Source organism: Pleuronectes platessa, chromosome 15 (assembly GCF_947347685.1).
Source record: "Pleuronectes platessa chromosome 15, fPlePla1.1, whole genome shotgun sequence".
Taxonomy (NCBI): Eukaryota; Metazoa; Chordata; class Actinopteri; order Pleuronectiformes; family Pleuronectidae; genus Pleuronectes; species Pleuronectes platessa.
In genome coordinates this window covers 12,348,100-12,370,656 of record NC_070640.1, presented here as the reverse complement: position 1 = coordinate 12,370,656, position 22,557 = coordinate 12,348,100, and the positions used below count along the sequence as shown (strand labels likewise).

Sequence of the window (22,557 nt, the reverse complement as noted above, 5' to 3'; positions counted from 1 at the left end):
ATATTGTGAAAACTAAGAGTGAATGTCAGAATGTTGTTAATGCTGTAAGGTACTGCTGCACGGTACTGTATGTGTGGGCAAGGTAAACTACATTTTTTATTGCTCATATGGGGGGAAATATACGTGCTGTCAGAATTGTACTGAACATTTAACACACTCACTGTGAATTGTTTTACGAAGCCTGACACATTTGTATTGATATTTTTTTAAGATGGCCCCCCTCTGAAATTCTTTTATTTGTGTAAAATGGACCCAGTCATTTTCTTTGAATAGCTGGACATTGTAGTTTTTATCAAACTACGCTAGAATAGGAGTCAACAGTTCATCTGTTTAGGGCCGTTGGGTAAACTAACGAGTATTTACAGCACTAGAGCCGTGTATGTGGGATCAACTAAAGTATAATATCGTTCATCGTAGTGAAGCAACATGTCACCCAGTGTAGCACTATGACTCACCACAGTTTCTATGGCGGTCTCTGAAACAGGATAAAGCTACCGTTTGTGTTGGCTGCACAGAAAATGCTTGTTAGGATCAATTGTTGCTGGATGTATTGGCTCTGTTGACAATTAGAAAAAATTGAGAATATCACCAGTTTTATACTACAATATGTAAACAATACACAGATCTCCCACTGACAGCACATTCATCTATTATAATGTAGAGGGATTCTGTTGCGTTTATGAGAACAGCTCTACAAGGGTGCGTTCGAATTTGAATTGATATTAATCAACTCGTTTTAGCCTCATTTCCCCAACTAAAGCCCCCGCTGTGGTAGTGGATCTATAGGTAAGATAAGTCTAATGACAATGCATCAGCAATCTAAGATGTTTTTCCTCCCGACACAGGACAGGAGGAGTCAGTTGCTACGTTCAAAGGCAATGAGTTCTTCAGCTACAACCTGTCCCAGACTCCCATTCAGAGCAGCTTGGACGAGATCACGCTGTCCTTCCGAACCCTCCAGAGGAACGGCCTGCTGCTTCACACGGGGAAATCCGCTGACTATGTCAACCTGTCCCTGAGGAACGGAGCTCTGTGGCTGGTCATCAATCTGGGCTCCGGTGCTTTTGAGGCCCTGGTGGAGCCTGCCAGTGGGAAGTTTAATGACAACGTCTGGCATGACGTTCGAGTGACACGCAACCTCCGCCAGGTGTGTATACCATGTATATCTTCCATGCTTTTGGAAAGAGATACAGTTTGCAGGTTTTGTTGATCCTGTCAAAAAGTCAGCATCTGATAGAAATGGTTTAAAAATCATATATGTCTGATATACCTTATCTTGAACATTTTGATCAGATCCAGGTAATACCAGTTTGATGGAAACAGTGATAAAGTCCTGAGGCGACCACCACTGTACTGTATTGGTTTCTGTTCGAATGTTTAATATTTCTGCTGTGCTGGATTGCCACTCTCCCGTTTTTCCACATTCTGATAGATATTACAAGCTCACGTTAGGTCATGGCCCTCGTTCTCGTGAAATAGATTGCTTTGTTGGAAGTCTGTCCTTTATAATCACCGACTCGCTTTTTTCTGCACTAGCAAGATTGCTATAAAGGTCATTTTAACTTATTGAAAGAAAAACTCGTTTTAGAGCAGTATCCATCATTTTCATTTATCCTGCATGCCTGATGAAGTCTCTGGAGCCTGTTCATTCGCTATCTTTACAGATCAATAATATCTCCCACAGATTTTCAGACTTTTACTAAATTAACTTCACCAACATGCCCCAAACAAATTTGTGTGGCTGTAGGCTGCTATTCAGCACTGCAGGAGCAGGTCATTCAAGGACAAAGTGAAGCTTGTATACTGAATTCAGCCACTGCATGTGTCATACCTTGTAGTTCTCTTTTTTTTTTTACATTTTATAAGCGAAAGGAAATATAACAAATTATACACTGATATTTCCAATGTCTTTCTAATTAACATTTTCCACTTACGTGAATACATGCTCATGCAGCGTGAAGTAGTCATACCCCAGTCACTAGGAATTATTTTAGTCTAAATCTTCAATCTTCACGTAGCTGAGTACATGTTCATTTGTTATTTATCTTAATTACTTGTAAGTTTCGCTTCTCCATTCAGTATGCAGCTTTTACATTTGACTTACTGCTTATTCCAGACAGACATTGTTCTTCTGTACTCCAGCTAAGTACAGCTTGGCCATAAGGTTTCATATTCATTAAAGTTAAAGGGCACAGGGCACAGCGCTGGACTTCCAAACTACTTCACTTCGAGGATGTGTCTGTTGCGTTAAATGTTCCCTTTTGGAAGTGTTCAGTCGTTAAACAGTAAGAAGTCTTGCTACGATACCTTGAAGCTTCACTAATTAATGCTGTTTTATTTTAACACTGAATTAATAACATAGTTTCAGTGAAAACCTACAGACATAACCCATTAATGCAGGTCTATGGAGTGTTTTTAATTTGCAAATTTGTATCATCCGTCTTGTTTCGAGTAAGAGTGGCTGACAAGCAGCAAAGCAGTTTTGATAAAGAGGCTTCTTGAGCTGCACAGCAAGACAAACTGTGGACACACAGAATTAACAACTGCCTGGTAAAAAAACATAAAGATATTATCCTCGGGAGTTGGTAGAGACCAAAAAAGAGAGTAAATATCAGAATTACATGCATTACACCGAAACTCTGAATGCTAATTTAGCAGTCTTCAAATGTGTCAACAGCTTTGTTCATACACCTTATACTCGTTTATTTTATTTTTTTACCAAGTACAATGGCTCTCACATACCTCAAAGCCCAACAGTCAAGCTGCACTAAATTCCACAGTTATGCTCCAGTATGTTCACCAGTTACTCACAGACAGTTTCTCATTGGACGGGTCGTGTGCGATGTATTTTTACCATCATTTTTGCCCCTAAAATCCGCTCCAGAAAAAAAAGTGCAGCCACTGTAAGTTGCAGTGTTCTCAACATATTTCGAACACAGCTAATAATATTGTAATGTATACGTTTAACATATTCATCAGATGGACCTGATGACACCGGTAATAAAATGCCGGAGCTGTGCTTAATTAATATTTACGCTGTGTGTCAGCATATTGTTAACTTTTTGTGCATCAGTCTGACAATGCACTTGGCACATATTGGGAAGCGGGTGCAGACCGCTGAGGGACACAAATGGCATCAGTTCAAACAGAACTCCATTGAGCAAAGATGTAATTTAATACTCTCACCTCAAAAATTTGCCTCTGGTCACTTACTGTAACGAGTGTATCTAAGCCACGGCGACAACATGTTTCTCTGCACAGAGCGATGAATTTAAATGATTAATTGCTTTGCGAAAGCAGGACTCATTTCGTATCTAACTCTCTAATCATCCCCACCGATATATTCTGAACTTGTCGTATTAACCTGCATATAATCTTCCATCTTCCTCCACATCTATTTCCTCACCCTGGCTTCCAGAGGAGCGGAAATCCAATGCTTAACCCTTAATATGCTTTCAGCCATGCATTTGATCCCTGTGTAAATTGCTTTCCCCCTCAGATAAGTTACGTCCCTGACACGTTGATAGGAGGAACTGTAACTCTCAAGAGAGTGCTGGTGGAAACATTTTATTAGATCCGGTGGAGCTTTTCAGGCTAGAATTCCACCTATTTCCATCTCCCCTTCCATCCATCTCTTCTTCTGCTGTCATGGTCAAACTGATTGGGGCTTTTTCTCTCTCCTCTTCTGACCTTTATTAATGATGCATGCATATATTTACAGGACTGTGGAGTAGGCTACACACTATTTGCTAACATACACCCACTATATCTTTTGTTCCCTTTAATTACATCGCTCTTGTCTCAGTGGAACTATTGGCTCCACTTACATATCAGTGTTTTGCTCTCAGACATGCACTGAAGTCTGGACATTCTCCTGACACAACCCAGAGGGACTGTATGTGAGAGGGCCAATGTCATTTGAGTCATTTGCTCCGGATATTTTACGGAACTTCTGCCAGGCCCTCGTAAAAATGTCGGAAGAATGTCTGAGTGAGCCCATCAGAGAATACAGCAGGAAAATGTGTTGAAAATTCATAGCAAGCGAGTAAGCGTGTTACACACATTTCCAACACGTAACGCGCAAAACTGAAAAAATACAAACAGGCTATTTCAGGATTACAAAAAAGGTGTCAAACATGTAGAGGACGCAGACAAAGTGACAAGAGATTTGAGAGTTTTTGGTGATTAGAACTAGGGCTGAACGATTAATTGCATTTGCGATAAAATCGCGATATGATAAAACGCGATTTTCTAATCGCAACGTGCGCGATTAAAACGTGCGAAAGAGAGTAGGGCTCTGGGATGCTCTCCTCACCCGCAGCAAGAATGCCGCGGGACCACAAAACTCCTCCGATCCAGAAGATAGCGAAGCAAGCCTGCATCACCTACAGGGTCCCAAAGTCTTCGGCCGACGTGTCGGACTCACAGAGCGAGCTCATCTCGCCGGTGACCACGGTGCGGCTGGCGGACCTGAAAATCGCTCCCCAGAAAAGCAAGCCGAGCTCCGGGGCGGCGCGGCTCCAGAGCCCCCCGGTCACCTACATGTACATCTGCGAGACGGAGGTGTTCAGCATGGGGGTGTTCCTGCTGAGGCCCGGCGCCTCTATACTGCTGCACGACCACCCGGACATGAACGGGAATCTACGGAGCTGCTGATCCGCAAGCTGCCCTGCCATCGCATCCAGCTGGCCTGCCGCATCCGCGGACACAGAGCTTAAACTGCTGCTGCTCCACTTACTATAACAACGCCGCATTCCTACACTTATAAAATGCAATTCAATGTGGAAGTAATCCAAGAATTCAGAATATGTTACTCAGATTAGTTAATGTAACGGAATACGTTACAGATTACATTTTAGGCATGTATTCTATATTCTGTAACGGAATACATTTTGAAAGTATCCTTCCCAACACTGGCAATGTTACTGACTTGGGAGCAGTAACACACCTATAATTAAAAAAATGTTTTTCTCAAGATGGTAAATTTTGCACACAGGTTTTAAAAAGTGCATGGCTTGTGTTTATACTTACAATGACTTTGATTAAATTACTTAAATGCACACCGATTTGTTGTTCTTGTTTCTGTAATGAGAAGTTAAATAAAAATGTGGGAAAGAATATTGTACAGTAAATGTATCTAATATTGTGTTGGTCATATTTAAATCATTCATTACGGGGGGTTTTTTGGGGGGGGAAAGAGGATAAAATAAAAAAAATCGCATATTAAATCGCAATCGCAATATTTTGGGGAAAAATCGCCCTAATTAGAACCGATGCCGGTGTTGATGGGCTCCACTGGTTACCTGTTGGGATTGATTTTAAGGTTTTACTGATCACCATTAAGACTCACCTTGGCTGACAGTCTTAGACCCTAAGGTGGGGCCCTGTTGGTCGTACTAAAGTGGAGGCTCAGTGCTTTTGCCATCAGGGCCCCTCTGCTTTTGAAAGACCTGCCTGAGGAGACAAGGCTTGCATATTCAGTGACTTTTTTTTTATTCACTTTCTAAAAACCCATTTAATAGACTTGCCCTCATTCGTATTCATATTCATTGTGTTAATAATAACATTACTGCAATGGGTACAAATTATTTTCTTTGATAACATAAAATGAAAAACCCTAAATCATACCCCGTTAAAGATTAAACTGTTCAACACTAAATAATGTGTAGTGAAGGTGCAGCGGCTGTTTTACCAGACAACAAAAGGACCCTCTCCTTACGTATAAATTGCTCTCTGATATTTAGTTTTCTTTGATACTGCCCTGATTTCGACTTTGAATTGTGTTAATGACATTTCTCCACTCACGCCCTGCCGTTTTAAAAATTATGGTGAATGGCTTGAGACCAATTAACTGAATATTTGAACAAGCATGTGCATGTGTCTTGTAAGAGCTGTTATTTCTCATTTTAAAATAAAATACAATTCATCACAGGCCATCCAATTTAAAAAATAATTTTACAGTAGATTATTCTGAATATCTCCCCCCCCCACACACAAATAATCATAATTTTTCACTCATTATTCCAAAGTGGGAGCTGTTATGTTTTTGCAGCAATACTCGATAACTGTAGGCTCATTGTCATGGCAACAGGCGTATCATTTTTTACCTATATAGCCCTGCTCATTCCCATTGTCTCTGTGTACTAATGTCTTCCTTTCCTTTGTGCCTTTGTGCTAATGAGACTCGTGCTACTAAATCGTCTTTTGTTGCTGCAAATATAAGTAATGTAGATTGCCATCTTCATATCTCTAATCTTAAATAAATTGAGAAACTCGTAGCATTGATATTGCTCTGGAGCCATTTGAAGTCATTTTCATGATACACTGCCTCGCCTGTAACCCTGCTTGTAAATCAGAAACCTGGTTCTGCAGAGAATATTGAACTAAAGCATGAAATAATTAGGGCAGTTATTTCTGTTTGACTTCAGGTCTCTTCATGTCTCGCTTTTTGTTTTCCTCGCACTCCCCACATGGATCCTCTAGGTGACGATCTTGGTGGACGGCATTCTCACCACCACGGGCTACACCCAGGAGGACTACACCATGCTGGGCTCCGATGATCTCTTCTACATAGGGGGCAGCCAAAACACAGCTGACCTGCCAGGCTCCCCAGTCAGCAACAACTTCATGGGCTGTCTGAAAGACGTGAGTACAGATTTGACCTCGGTCTCGCTGGAAATACTATCCTGCCCTCCCCTAACCCTTTCCTCTTTGCAGAGCATGCTCTGCGCATTGAAATCCCCCCCCCCCTCACATTCGTATTGATTCCCCGGTTGTAGGTTGTTTGAAGGAGAAACATTTAGCTGAGAGGCTGAGCGTATGCATTTATGGATTCCTGTGGGAATCCCTTTGAGAGCGTAGCACCTAATATATGTTAGAAACAGATATATCCTCTCAGGTTCATCCCTGAAACAGTCTGAACTGAATTTCCATCTCCACTTTCACATTTTAGAAGCTTTTCAGCACCGGCCTGTTCCTGTCACATTGATTATCTTGAGCAAGCAAGTTAAGATCATGTACTTTGCAATAAAATTAGTGTAGGCAAAGCAATGAATTATGGGTTAATGCCCAATTCCAGCCCGGTCTCACAAATTTTTAATGAAGTGAGCAATCTCATAAAAAGCAAATGATGTGCTGTGTGCATGAAAAAGTAAGACATTCTTTCCCCTTCCTGAAGAGGGATTTGGAGGAGACATCAATAAAAAAAAGCTGTAGTTTGATGTTTCAATGAGGTGGAACTTAAGTGCACGGACATCACAGTGTATATCATTTTTTTAGGGCCAATACCCGACTTAAACAAATAACTTTTCTTACCTCAGAGACACTTGCGACCAAAAGAGTTAAAGCCATTCATTCCGTAAACACTTATAAACCGGTATTAAGCTCTGCACTTGAAGCCCATTGGCCGGCTGCATGGGATTCAGCCGTGAGCATAAAGTGCCAAGGACAGAACGGACGCATCCCTTAGAAATGGGATACACAAAATGCTCAATGCACAGAGTAGAAATAACCTGAGTAAGCTAGTAACAGCATCGGCTTGTAGAGCGAAGCATAACGAACAGCGGCTTCAATGTGTGTGAGAGTCGGAGCTTGACGCATTACGAAGACACGGTCATGTTGCCCTGTTAAAAGTAGATTGATGACACGTTTGAATATCGTTGAATGGAACAGAATGTGTTTAGAGTGGTGAATCTTATTCACAACAAGTTATGTGTGTTTCAAAGTTCAGACCCATGATGACGCATTAATAGAAAGTTTTAATGTCCACTTCAGCCCAGATTGAAATGTCTAGGCCATTATCACATGGATCGTCATGACATTTGGACAAATGTTTGTGGTGCCCTAGGGATGAATAATGCAGACTTTATCCCTTAATAATTCCTCTAGCGCCACCATGAGGTTGACATTTGTGGTTTTAAATAACATGGCTCAAAAACTGTTTATTATTTAATAATATTTTAAGGACTTTTTCACCTGGAATTTTCCTCCATCATCTTCAGGTTAAAACTTCTCTTTGGCCTATAACCAAAGCGCTGGAAAAATTATGTGTAGATCACATCTACCAGTGAGGTTAGGTTTTAGTCTGCATTTGTTTGTCTGTTATCATTCATTTAGCAAGATTATGCAAACAGTACTGGACAGATTACCAGGACACCTGGTGGAAAGATGTGGTAGGGGTCCGAAAAATGCATAAAACTTTGGTTTGTATCCCGATGACAGGACGCTTCCAGAATTTTTTTTCACTTACTTTAACATTGTGATATTAAGCGTTTTTCAACCTTTTCACTTATGTCTCAGATGATAATTCATTCGATGAAGACTGATATTTCAAAAAAAAAATTCAGATCCTAATACGAATCTGGATCTAGTGAATTTAAATGTTGTTTTATAAGGGGACTGTTGGGCCTTGGTGGAGGAATGTGCTCTACAGATTGTGACTCTAGTTAACATGCTCTAACAGACTTAAAGTTGAGTGGTGAGGTGCTATAAACATGAGCTAGTTAGCATTATGTAAATGTGTAGCACATAGTGAGCATGGAAGTTTGCAGCGATATAATTGTGTCCATTAAACTCTCCAGTAAATACATCGAGGTAATTAGTATTGTGTGCTACACTTTCAGCAGAATTTGTTAATTAAGCAAATTAACATATGAAAGCACTCAAGCATTTGCTCGATGATTCTTACATGGAGAGGCTGCATAATTACTCTGCAGCGTGAATACACTGAAATGAAAATGAGTTGTTATTTACGGACAGGTTATTGTTAGTCTCCGCGCTGCAACCTCCGCTCTGTGGGCGGCGGTGCTGCTGGTGGTGGTGTTCAGACTTACTACTACTGTGTCACACAGATTTCGCTGTGGGCACGCGGAGTATGACAGGATATCGAGTGACGATGAAGGGATGACAAACCGGAGGACTCCCGCCACAGAGGGTGAGCGGCGGCAGGGGCAGAGATGATCAAATGTGATCCGCCCGCCAGCTAAAATCCAGGAGCCCGGTTCAAAGGCGGGTTAGTCCCAGCCCGATCCGTGAGTGTGCTGGTTAACCAGGGGAACAAAACTCTAAAGACATACATATTCATTTAAAATGAGTGAGAAGCTCCTAACATATTTATTGTATAAGCAGTGGATATATTTAGCGGGATAACTGACGTATCTTATTGCACGCAGAGAGCTTGGGCCATGACTAATCTCTTTAGACGTCACATGATAATAGATGTGAGTGCTGCTGGGTGGAGGCCATCAGGTTCATCAGGTACATAAAAAATAATGGCCACTTTCAGACGAATGTCAAGACTACGAATACGAGCGGGGAGAGATGAATTGGTCTCTGAAGTCGTCCTGGTCTGCAGTGTGTGTGCCCACAGGATATCCCACACACAACATCATTAGGTTCCTCTGCTTTAAGGCTTCAGAGATGGTTCTCAATTTGGCTAAGAAGAATGTGTGAGCAGCAGAGAAGGTCATGCGTTCTCCGGCTGCTGTTTTCTTCACTTCTTGAGCACGCGCGACTCTTTGGGACTTTGTCAGTCGACATTGGACGTGTGTTATCCTCGTGGTCCTGAGCCAACTGAAGTGGTGAAATAGGATTCCACTTCCTGTATTGTCCTTTTGGATTATAGAATATGCTAGTGGAGGTCACAGCTTGCAGTTCTGTAGCCATCGATGCATTTTTTGTTAGACGCAATGTTCCTGTAGTTTCTAAACAATGCCTGTGATGCTTTGAGTGGCCGTCTTCCCGGTTGAAAAACGGCGTGTTACACCCTTTTCTCGATGGTCGGTTTCACCATCTGATTTCACTGCTTAATTAGTCACACTGAGCCAGTGTGAAGTGTGATATTGGCTCAAATTGCCTCTCGGCTCCGCTGTTAGTCCTCCGTGCAGTGTGGTGCGTCACCTCGGGCAGTGGCTGGTCGCAGAGTGATGTGGCAGATAACAGTGGGCTCGGGGTGACTTACCACTGATAGAAAATGAGACAAGGATTGCTGTCTCCTGCTGTGCATATTGATGAGCCCGGAATATAGGAAGTGGGAAATAACACGACGTCGGCACAGAAAAGCCGGGCCGGGCGTTGTATTGAAGTATGCTTTGAGTATCAACAGGGTATTATATATCATGTATTTGGTTTAAGTATGTATATTTAAATGGGGGTTGGGGCTTTCTGCGCTTCCTGTGATTGATCTCGAATATCAAATCAATAGCCACAACAGACACTGTGGCAGTGGGAGGTCTGTTGTTCAGCCGCTGCAGTTAAATCAGATTTTTCCTTCACTGTTGAGCTGCTTCTGCATCACGAGCTCCAAAAGAAAAACACACAAGAGGGAAAACGTGTGCCCTCTTACATTAACCTCTTTAAATAACGACCATAAATAATTGTGTGACGCTTGTCGATTCCACCTCTCTCCCTTCCACATCACTCAAACAGAAGTGAGTCAGCTAAAGGCCTGCAATGTTTGCGTCTTAATCTAAATGCATTTTCTGAATTTATTAAACTTTTCAGCTCTTTTCTTTCTCGTGACAGTTTTGAAGTATTGTGTGATAAAGCAGAAATGTCCAGAAGAAACAACCAACCCAGATGCTGAGAAGAAGAATGTCTGGACTTTGAGTAGCAGTATAATACAAAGTGTTCAGTTTTACAAGCTTCCTCTTTATAATTAAAGATGCCGGTTTATATAACACATCTCTGGGAATTAAAGCCTCAGGACATTTGTGTCACAGCTCTGAGTGAGAGGAGGATTCGACGTGTTTGCAGATGCTCGTCCCTGTGGACGTTACTGTGTCCTATCGATCCTGGTTTGCATTAATGAGCCATAGTCAACCTTTGCACTGAATCAATTGCTCTTTCCAACTGTCTTCTCACTGTGACATCTCTCTCATTTATCAGGTGGTCTACAAGAACAATGAGTTTAGGCTGGAACTGTCACGGCTGGCGGAGCAGCAGGACTCCAGGATCAGCATCCATGGGGACCTGATATTCAGCTGCGAGAACGTGGAGGCCCTGGAGCCGGTCACCTTCGACACGCCGTCGGCCTACTTGACATTGCCCAGGTGGAACACGAAGAAGACGGGCGCCATATCTTTCGACTTCCGCACGACAGAGCCCAGCGGCCTGCTGCTGTTCAGTCACGGCAGCCTGCAGGGAACGCAGCCCGACAAGAAGCCCAGGGCCGACTTCTTCGCCATAGAGCTGCTGGATGGATTGCTCTACCTGGTCATGGACATGGGCTCTGGCAGCATCAAGATGAAAGCCAGTAACGTGAGGCTCAGTGGTGGCGAGTGGTGCCACGTGGAGTTCCACAGGAAAGGGCGCAACGGTGAGATAATCCAGGCTGTTTGTGGAGGCAGAAGGAGCCTCCTGTCTGCTTCTGTTACCGTGTCTCCAGTTTGAGCTGTGGTGCAGAAAAGCTTCCAGTCTGTGAAATTGCCATATGCTATCACGGATACAGTCACATCAGCACATCCTTGCAAAAATGTGGTTGCATATTAGGATTTAATTAGAACAATATTTTAGTTGCTATAATATATGTATGACATTTTGAAATCTGTGTTAACCTATTTCACAAGTGGCCAATTACGCGGTCACACACCTCAACTTAGGAAATGTCTGCCTTATTAGTGCAATCCAAATGTCTGCCTTATTAGTTGGAGGCAAAAAATGATTACACACATTGTCTTCGCCTGCTTCCTTCACAATTCTATAAATACGTTTCCCTCCTTCTCAGGCGGATGTGACAATGCACATTTGTCATTTAATTCTTCAACTTTCCAGAGAGAGCTTTAGTTGCAGTGTCAGTTCCCAGAGACTGGCAGTGCAGTTTCTTTGTCTTTTTCAAGAAGCGGAGGCCGGTGCCCACTTCCTCATTCTCACAGTGTGCTCTCACTTTTCACTTAGCACAACCCACACACACCTGTCTACATTTTCAGCTACAAAAATGTTGTATCAGTCCAGGTTGACTCACTGCTGATGCCCGCCCTACAGGCTTTATCTCCGTGAACAGCCAGAGCATCCCCTTCGCCACTAATGAAGGCAGCGAGATCCTCGACCTAGATGGGGACATGTATCTCGGAGGATTACCCGAGGACCGCCAAGCTCTCATGCTGCCCCCTGAGGTGTGGACCGCCTCCCTCGGCCTCGGCTACGTTGGCTGCGTGAGGGACCTCTTCATTGACGGACAGAGCCGCAACCTGTGGAGGCTGGCGGAGGTTCAGAGCGCCACAGGTGTCAGCAGCTTCTGCACCAGAGAGACTCACACGCGGTGTGCCAAAGACACGTGTCCCAACGGCGGTCACTGCAGAGAAGGCTGGAACCGCCACATTTGTGACTGCAATGGCACTGGGTACCTCGGTCTGAGCTGTGATAAGGGTGAGATTTCATGAGAAGGATGGTGGTGGTGGTGGTGGTGGAGGGGGATGATAGGTGATGGTGAATTGCTGCTGCAAACCTTTTAACACACCTTGGCCAGTGTTTTATTTATCAACCCAGCAGCATAGTGGCTTTAAAGTGCCTGCACAGATGAAAAGATGTGGATGCAAAGACATTTCATTATCAAACCTTAATGCTGAAACCTGCCAACAATGATTATTTTATTTGCAACTGCAGCACGATCATCCACATGCTGTATGATGTCATGTCGATTCAAATGAGAACCATGATATCAGGACAAAACAACCTCTTCTTTCCTGTGCTAAGCAGTCGAGGAGACATTATACAGACAATAGAAAATTCAGCAGTGTTTGATTCAAAATAAATTACAGTATTTTCCTACAGTGCAGCGATTCATTAATGAAGTGTCAGTATCATGAGGTTATGAGTGTGATGTGTGTTTCTTCAGAAATGCTGTGCCGCTCTGGCAGAGTGATTCAGGCCGGAATCACTCTGCATTTACCATGCAGATGGTTTTCTCACAGTGAGGCCAAATTATGCAGATCTATTGGCAGCTAATAGCATGAGGGATATATGGAAATCCCTCTTGTATTGCGCTATGATGGGTATAAATCCTTCAGAAATTTGATTGCTGCTGCAATCTTGCTGCTGTCTTTGCATGCTCCAGGCTGTTTCTGCCATCTGGTGCGGCTGATGAAAACTGCAATCTGAAATTATATCACGGTGTACCTGAGATAAGCTCTAAGAGAAATTAGGTTTCACACCATAAATGCCACTTTGTGGTTTTCATTTGCTGTTGTGATTCCCTCTGGTGTTCACTGTGTGCTAATGCCTCGTGTTTTCTGAAACCTGCAGAGGCCACCACGGTGAGCTATGACGGCAGCATGTATCTGAAGGTGGTGCTGCCAAGGACGCTGCACACGGAGGCCGAGGACGTGTCCCTGCGCTTCATGTCCCAGAGGGCCTTTGGGTTGCTGATGGCCACCACGTCTCACCAGTCAGCGGACACCCTGCGTTTGGAGCTGGACGGAGGCAGAGTCAAACTCACTGTGAACCTGGGTAATGCTGCTGCTGCTGCACAGGCCAGCAGATAATTCTACTTGACCTTTCAGGACGTGTGACCCAGCAAGAGTTCTCATCCTATTCGTTTCTGACTCAGACTCTCTCATACCCATACACACATATACAATAACTACAGTTGCTTAAAAAAATTAAAGCAAAGCAAATATCTTTAATAAAAGACCCCAGGTTTTTTCCAATGTATCCCATTTAAATCTATAGAGCTGGAAATTAGTCAATTAGGTTGTTATTGTATAACAAAGATTTAATTTTCATTTTCAACATTATTTCTATCAGCTACTCGTTGGTTAGTTAATTATAAGAAATAAAGTAATTACAATTTTTAAAACTAAAATTAAAATCTGCCTATTTCCCTGGATAGCATATTCTGCTCCCAACAGATATTTTTTTTAAAGTAAATACAGCTTCGGTATTGATTAATTTAATAATTTCCATACAACATTAAATACAGCAAACGGTAGATGAAATTTTTTTATCAATTAGAACTTGAACTTCCATTTAAATTAATATTTTTTTCAACTTATATTTGGATTTCACAAGTGCTTCATTTATGGATGGGATTGAGAGATATAATTAGTCCTTTTGGGACACGCACTTTTTCCCTGGCAGCAGTTTATCATGATGCTTGCAGAGTATCAACAATTAAAATGATTGATTAAAAAATGAAAAATGTTGATATCTTCTGGATTCAATCCCGAAATTAAATATTACTCTTAAATGACAAATTCAAGGACACTGCGTGATTGTCCTTGTAGTGAAACAAGTTATGTTTATATGCAGTGTTAATTAATACCCAAATTTCCCCCCCGGGGATCAATAAAGGATTTCCTTATTTTAATCACCACAACACACTGAGGTCTGACGTGCATCATGCATAAGAAAAACAGATACAAAATAATCATATTGATATTTTACATTTAGGTTAGTTTATAGATAATATTATAACGTCTAGTAGAATTATTTTTATGTAGGATAGTTTTGTCTTTATTGGAAATCTGACCATATAGAGACAGATAGAAACTGACAGGGACTGAGAGGGAGGAGGAGGAGATGTAGCAAAGATTCACAACCGGAATACAAATAAGGACATCCGTTGTTATATGTTATGCACTTTGAGCATTCATCTACTGTGGTGTGTCAAAATGTGGATGAGAACCTTTTCTCTTTTTAGGTTGGTAATCGTTTCATCCACTAACATGGAGGAGGCGGGGTTAATGACCTATAGTATAGCCAGCCACCAGGTGGTGATCAGGACATTGTGGCTTCCCTTTTCAGGACCAGTCATGTCGTCCATCTTCATTTACAGTCTGTGCTTTCTTTAATGAAAATAAAAACATGTAGGTACCATACAAAACTCAACTTATCAAGAAAACATTAATCTTTACAAACAATTTATATGGAGGTGTATTCAAACTCAAGTACCCTTTTAAGCAACTGTAGGTGTGTATATATATTCTGCCTTTTCTCTATGTGCCCCCTCTCTCTCTCTCTCAGTTCATCCACTGGTCAGGTCCCACCTGACCATCTCAGCTCTTTCAGCCCTTCAATGGCTTGTCTGCAGTTCAAGGAGAAGGCAGTCAGGGACCAGATCCGCCATTATGCTGAGACATAACCACTTAGGCTGCTCGTGCCGTGGATGTGGCCATTGTAGTTCCCTCACCTCGCATTCACGGCCCTGTCCACTTTAAAGTTGCTTCCCTGAACATAGGACACACACGCACAAGCACACGCACACGCACACGCACATACACACACACACACACACACACGCACACACACACACACACACACACACACGTGAATTAGAAAGTCACTCTGGTCTCTGGCTGTCTGTATCCACTGCTCTGTGATGGTTGACAGTTCGAGAGCACTCCTCAGCCACACGACTTACACCAATATATTCATGTACAGCTGAATAAATTGATTGCATTATTCAGATACATGGAACTGATGGGTAGAAGAATCCATTTTAAGGCTATAATAATTAAATACTGCAGATGGGTTTGGAAAATATTAGCTGTTGCAGACACGAGAAAACGCTAGCGGCTGTTGTCATGTGTTTCATGGTGTAAGGCTCATTGTGGCTGCAGGTTGTGCAAATCGCCTCTTTCCTCTGTATTTAACGTGGGAAATGTGTTAACATCAGGCCTGCAGAACAAGCAGGAGACTTCAGTTAACAGCGGTTTGAGTTCAAGAGGGAATAACAAGGTTCGGCCATTTGAGTAGAGGTTCTCCAGTAAAGTAGATCAGACGTATAAAGTCACACATTCTGGACTTTCTCCCTAGATCTGAGTGAAATTGATCACCCGCATGAATCTATGCATCTCTAATGATGTTATGGAGGCAATCCGACGTGTTGGGTGAGTGAGAGCTCAGCTGCCACTACGACCCTGTGAATACGCTGCTATTCAGAGAGATTTTACATCGCTTTCATTGATAGACAGTTGTATTTAGATCAAGTTCATATATATAGTGAAATAAAGGAGTTTTATGTTGAGACATCTCAAATATCAGCCATTTGGAGATGACGTATTAAAATATGGCACCGATAATGTTTAAATGTTGTGCTATGGATTGCCAGAGGTACTTGGGGCTACAACTGTGCGATTTCATAGAGGATATTAAATAAATTGTAAATTCTGCCGAAATAAAATCTTTCATTTATGAGAGATACACTCTATTCATTTCGAGAATTTCATACTTGAGTCAACAAGACGTCAACACAATATTGAAAGAAAACACACTCAGAAAATGATCTGTCTCGAAGCTGAGATGATTATATCTGTTGAGAAACCGTTTATTGCAGATTGTGCATAATTCCTGTAATTGCCGTGTTGTTCAGTCGCCACTCACACCTGCTCTTTGCAGTAACATCAATGTGCTGCTTCTTATTCTATTTCAGATGTTTAAATTTTCATCATTACCTCGCGCAGAGCCGGCAGAGGTTTTCTTTTTTTCGTTGCCGTTATCTGTGCCAGACAATTTTCCTCACGGCAGTGCACGCTTGCCGAATTACTCCAAAGCACATATCAGAAAGACTATCAGAAACAGTCAAATCCATTTGCTCCTGTTGAAACGTATGCAGCCGTGTCAAGAGTCGATACCGACGCTAAGATACGTTTACTGGTGCACCTCTACTTTTATGGCCAACATAACTCTTATTGATCCAAACTCAATCCGCTCTATTGTCCTTCCAGCAGTGCCAGCAGTACCACATGCTGAGGTTTTTTCTTTCACTCGACGTCCCCCCGGTTTCTCTAATGTTATGTTCGCTGTGGGGAGGAAAGTGGCGGTTTAGACTCTCGAGGCTGTCCCCGGATGGTGGGCTCTGAAAAGCACTGAAGTGTCTGCAGAATGTACCTTGAAGGATGTGAAATATTCTCCTCTTTTTGTGCTGTTTCTTTCTTTTTTCCTTTAATCTCACCATCTCACTCTCTCTCTCACCAGATTGTATCAGGATAGACTGTAATCTCAGTAAGTGTCTCCTCTGATTATTTACTCTAACGTGATTTCGAGAACATGCTCTGTGGTGTAACCATGTGCCTCTTGCTCTATTCCCTTATGAAACAGAACATAATTAATTTACTCTGCCCCACAATTCTCCTTGTTTACTGTTGCTGCTCCGCTGCTCATCTCAAAGATAAGAACAAGAATAATCCTTTACTGTTGTACGCCACAATATAATTGCATACTTCCGCACTGCGCTCATCGAAAGCACATTTCAGCAACAATCTAAATTCCACATTGTCTCATAATTGCAATGTAATAATGTTCTAATCAAATCTGACATGCTGTAGTGCTGCCAATAACACCATCATTTATTTGCCTTTGACGAACATCTGATAATTTGGTTCAATCCAGTTCAAGTGCAATCAACAGTAATTTGTAGGCAGAGAAGCAGTGCTTGGTCTCAGTTTGGAGGGAAAAATGGATTTCATTAGTGGTTAATCACAGTGCGGTGGCAGCGCGGAGATCCATTTAAAGGTTAGCCTGATATCTGATCGATAGGTAAGTACGAGACAAGTGTGTTGAAAAGTGTGAGAGCAAATAGTTTGTTGCAGATGATTTTTTCTAGGGTATGTTCTCTTCAAGAAGAGCCAAACATCAGATGTTTTAAATGAGGAATCTTTGAAGTCAGTCGCTGTTATCCTTCCTTCTTATGCACTAAAGGGTTTAATCGAAGAACCAGAGGATTTTTTTGAATCGGGGCCATAACGGTACCACAATTTACAAAGAGAAGACAATTATATTTCTGACATCCATGTACAACTCCTGTTATGAGATGCCCATTTACTGTAAATCATTCCCTGTCATAGGAAATAACAATTCTGAGCAAATTCATATATTTATTGTTAGTATTGTAACTGCTCTTTTTTATTAACAAAAAGAAAGACAGGACAGGAGCCTAGCAGACCCCTTGCTCCACCTCTGCATCCGCCCCTGTGTAAAAAGCCCCCTATACCAGCTCAGATAATGCAGAGGAAACGCAGATCGACTAAACTGTGTAAATGTATGAAATGTATAAAATCCTTCAACATGAAAAATGGCTTAGTTCAAGAACAGTCCGGGAAACCTGACCATAAAGTGAAAAGCATCCATCAAATGCATTTTCATGAATTTAAATGAGCAAACATAATTCGATTGATTAAAAGGCAGATGAACGCCAGCGGCAAATCTTCCTCCGTATTAGCGGGATGGATTTTTACTGGTTTCCTACGCTCTGGTGAAATGGAGAGGTACTTTGGGGTCGCGGCGTGATGATGTGGGAATTTATGATGCAGATTGTTGCTCTCACCTGATAGCGAGCGACAGGCAATTTGAGTTTAGGTTTCGGGGTGAGAAACAGATAAAAAGCTGCTGCCAGTGGAGAGGTGAGCGGCTCTCTGATACAGATCATCCAATACAGAGGAGGCTTATGAAAAGTTATCGCTATAATCGAGTGCTGGCTGAAAGCTTGTTTCCACTCCTCATGAATGAATATTTCCTGGCTTCTCTAAAATAAAACATTTAACTGCTCATTTTTCCAGCCGCTTGAATATTGGAGCCGTTAGATCGTATTTATGATCGCTGCAGCGACTGTTTCTCTCACACATATTTTAACTTTACACGTGTGGAAAAATCTATAACCAACAGTCTACACTGTAAATTTGTCTCATCTCAATCTATTGATCCGAAGGTTTAGAGGCTGCAAAGCAAAAAGGGACACTTTAGCTGTTACTAGAGATTTACGACACATGTATGAGCCCAAGCAAGCGTCCATTAAATTGAATGGATGACACTGTTTTTCTCTGATCAAGGTGAGTAGTGTGTGTGGGGTCATGTGTGTGTATGGAATGTTTTGAAAGAAGAGAGTGTTGTCTCCGTAAATTCAATGTCCAACCTGCGATTTATAGCATTGTTTTATTAATTAGAAAATAAAATATGCCGATTAATAAGTGAATTAATAGCAAAGATAAAAAATATATTGGAAGAAAGGCTTCGTATCCTTTATCTCCTCAAATATCTGACAACTCATTGCCTCCTCTGCCACCAGATGGCATTGTACCATCATGCACAGTCTGCAGAAAATGCAAACTGTATCTCCACTTTCCTGTGTCAAAATGAATCACCTTCCTGATCAATTACACTATACGTGGTGCGTCAGTGGCCTCTGAAGAGCTTAATACTGCAGATGTGATGATGGATGGCTTGTTAATGGATTTTATAACGGTTAACAGCAAATGGAGCCAAATTTAAAATTGCAGGATTATCGGCCTAAACGATTCAGACAGTCACTATTTAGTGAGCGCTGTCATTGGGGAGACTTACACTTTGCACCATAGACTCATTATGAGTATCAGGATTAGTTTACAACTCGAGTGTAGGATCAAGTCTTCAGGTTTCACCGAGGACGTTTCCTGTACAGGTACAGTAGCAGATCTCATGAAGGTAAGAGGTAGAGCGTCTGCAGCAGCTGCTTGGAAGTCGTCCACCGCTGGATCCGCCGTGGGAGGGTAATAGCTGCAAGAACAAATGTTGCTGCGGTGCTCATGAGTAATTCTCTGGAATCTGGGGAATAATGGTACACGGCACACTTTCTGGAAATGAGGCGTACGCTGTGCAAAATTACCCCAATTACCATATCATGCTTAGATTACCACGCACATTCTGCATTCAATGGCTCGGCTCACCCGTACTGCTGACCTGTTTGAGCACCGGGCCCCTTGAAATTCTCCTTGTTTGAAAAAAATTATTTGTTTCAATAATAATGTGAGATCAAACTGGACAAAATAGATCCTTTAAAGGCAAAGCTCGCTCTCCAGAGAACTTGAAAAGTGCACATACTTTGAATGGAGCCCACATTTCAAAAGGTTTACAGTCAGGTGTCTGTGTGAATACATATTATAATCCACCATTTTACTGCCCACTACTCTACACTGCGCCAATGTGAACACAGCAGGAAGTCAGCTTTACTATGTGTACTTCTAAGGGGCCAAACTATAATGTTTCTCAAAGACACTTTACATAGGATTAAAAAAATAACCGAGAAAGAAAAATAAAAACTATTATGTATAAATATGAAATACACATCACAATCAAATAATTATGTATGTTTTATTTTAATTCAAGGATTAGTCCTGAACCCCGATGATATTATTTGGCCTCAGTACAGAGGCATTAGTGGGGCTATTCATATTTCCACCCATGCAAATAAGGCACACTAGACCAGATCGGATATACAATGCAGATGAAACCCTGATTGGATAAAACTGCATAAATGTATTGTTAGGAAGTGACTAGTTTCTGTTCATAAAAACAGAACAGGGGCACTTCAGGGGATTATTAATTCCGCTTGGGCCAGTGCCCCCCTTACCCCACCATTAGATCTGCCCCTGTTTTTTTTGCCAGACCCCCTCAGGAGACACAAAAGGCCGATTTTTTACATGGGCCTCAGTTCTCCATGAGATTTGTTAACAGATTTTCATGTGAGGAATGTAATATATATACATACCACAAACAAGAAATCCCCCACTTTCCTTAGAAGAATCCTCACTCTGTTTTCATCTAGGTGTTTGGGTTTAGACGCTGACATTAAGTAGCTCCCCCGGAAACACAGATAACAAGCAGTGATCCCACATTCTCCTCTTTCATTGGAGTAAATCCTGTCCGTACCTGTGTTTTGGTGATGTTTACAAGCTAAACATTTCTGTCTTACTGTCGGACATGATTCCAGCGACTGCTTAGTTTTTTTCATTACCCAAGTAAAACCCATCAAATGTGGAGGGGATTGGCTGTCATTGATCTGTCTGGTGTGCGTAGTCGATATTCAGCAGGTGGATGGTGGTGTCATGCGGTGCTCTGTAAAGACGCTTGAAATGCAGCCCAGTACAAAGCCCCCCTCCCCAGTTGCCGCTTTATTTCCCCAAGGAAGGAACAGTGAAGTGTTTGGAAACCCGTTGATGTTTTCCATTTATTGCCCTCTGTGCGTCCCCTGTAACTCTCCTGCACCCTGAGCTCAATTAGACAGACAAACCCCTAAAGGCGAAGTCAGCTTAGGCATGGCCAATTAGTTTCCCAAGCGATGTCAGAACTCCTTTGAACTGCCGTGTCGGCCTGTTGCATAGCCACTGATTCGGGATGACGGTGCAGCAGTGGCAAGCCTCTGCACTGTGACCTATTTTGAAACCGGCAGAAAAATGCAGAGGATGGTGCAGAAAAGCTGTATGTAGGGGCCAAGCCTCAAGATAAGACTTAATATAATCCCCCCAGCAGACATCAATAAAATGCCACTGCAAAGAGAAGCATGCATCATACGATTTTACAACAAAAATCATTTTGAAATAAGAGCTACCCGTCTAATTTACGTGTCGCACTTCTCCTTTAAGTGTGTATTGAACGAATGCAAATTAATAGCTGCATACAAATCCTGATGGCTGTGTGTGTGTGTGTTTGATTCTGAAAGCAGGTGAATGTAGGCTGTGCACCCTGGGGAGAGACTGCGGCTCATGTTGAGAGCTTCGTGTGGAAAAAGTGCTCTGAGCCGATTTAGCTACGATTCTCACTTGATGCTGTTTACGCCTCAGGCAAGGGACCGGAGGTGCTCCTGGTTGGCGACAAGCTGAACGACAACGAGTGGCACGCGGTCAAGGTGGCGCGGCGTGGGAAGAGTCTGCAGCTCTCTGTGGACAATGTCACTGTGGAAGGTACCTGGGGAATGAAGGGGCTGTGGTAGCAGGAGTTAAGATGTTGAAAGGTATTTGTGATTTAACCTTCACGTGTTGCTCCGCAGGCCACATGACCGGCGCCCACACTCGCCTGGAGTTCAACAACATCGAGACGGGGATCATGTCGGAGCGGCGTTTCATCTCGGTGGTGCCCTCCAACTTCATCGGCCATCTGCAGGCCCTCTCCTTCAATGGGATGCTGTACCTGGACCAGTGCAAGAACGGAGACATCTCCTTCTGCGAGCTGAATGCTCGATTCGGCATGAGGCACATTGTGGCCAATCCTGTAACTTTTGTGACCCAGGCCAGCTACCTGGCCTTCTCTACGTTGCAGGCCTACGCTTCCATGCATCTTTTCTTCCAGTTCAGGACCACCAGCCCTGACGGCCTCATCCTCTACAACACTGGAGATGGCAGTGACTTCATCATGGTGGAGATGGTGAAAGGGTAAGGGCTGGTTATAATGTGCATGCAGTGCAACCAGGCTGGGGCTGAGGAAAGATACAAGGGACTTTTTGCTGCAAAAACAATTATACCTCGTTTTGTACTCGTATAATCTTATTTCAGTGCAATACTCGAGCCACTTGAAAATGAGCTTATCCTCTTTTTTGGGCTTAAAATTACATAATCATGATTTATATCTTGAATTCGTCAGCCCGCAGCACTGAAGAGAAACGCAAAAAAAACATTTGTTCATCTTGAATTAATTTGTTAAAAGGAGAGAAGCACGGAGTGGAAGCCTGAGTGCACAGTAGACACTGTTACAACTGAACCAGTGTCGCTCTCACACTCAGACCGACTCGAGCACATTTGCCAACTTGACGCAGTCACAAATAAATGTGAGCATCCCACAGTCAAACCTCGTTGTCCTCTCAGTAACTAGTCAGCG

General features: G+C 42.5%; 1 protein-coding gene across 1 annotated transcript in view; it reads left to right on the top strand.

Moving 5' to 3' along the window:
* LOC128456932 (neurexin-1) overlaps positions 1 to 22,557 on the top strand; it is an 83,439-nt gene that overhangs the window by 3,911 nt on the left and 56,971 nt on the right. Inside the window, exons 2-9 of the mRNA XM_053441369.1 lie at positions 846 to 1,147; positions 6,484 to 6,645; positions 10,885 to 11,314; positions 11,980 to 12,363; positions 13,240 to 13,443; positions 16,912 to 16,938; positions 21,528 to 21,647; positions 21,734 to 22,115. Of these exons, the coding sequence (XP_053297344.1) occupies positions 846 to 1,147; positions 6,484 to 6,645; positions 10,885 to 11,314; positions 11,980 to 12,363; positions 13,240 to 13,443; positions 16,912 to 16,938; positions 21,528 to 21,647; positions 21,734 to 22,115 (2,011 nt within the window). The remainder of the gene's footprint in view (positions 1 to 845; positions 1,148 to 6,483; positions 6,646 to 10,884; positions 11,315 to 11,979; positions 12,364 to 13,239; positions 13,444 to 16,911; positions 16,939 to 21,527; positions 21,648 to 21,733; positions 22,116 to 22,557) is intronic.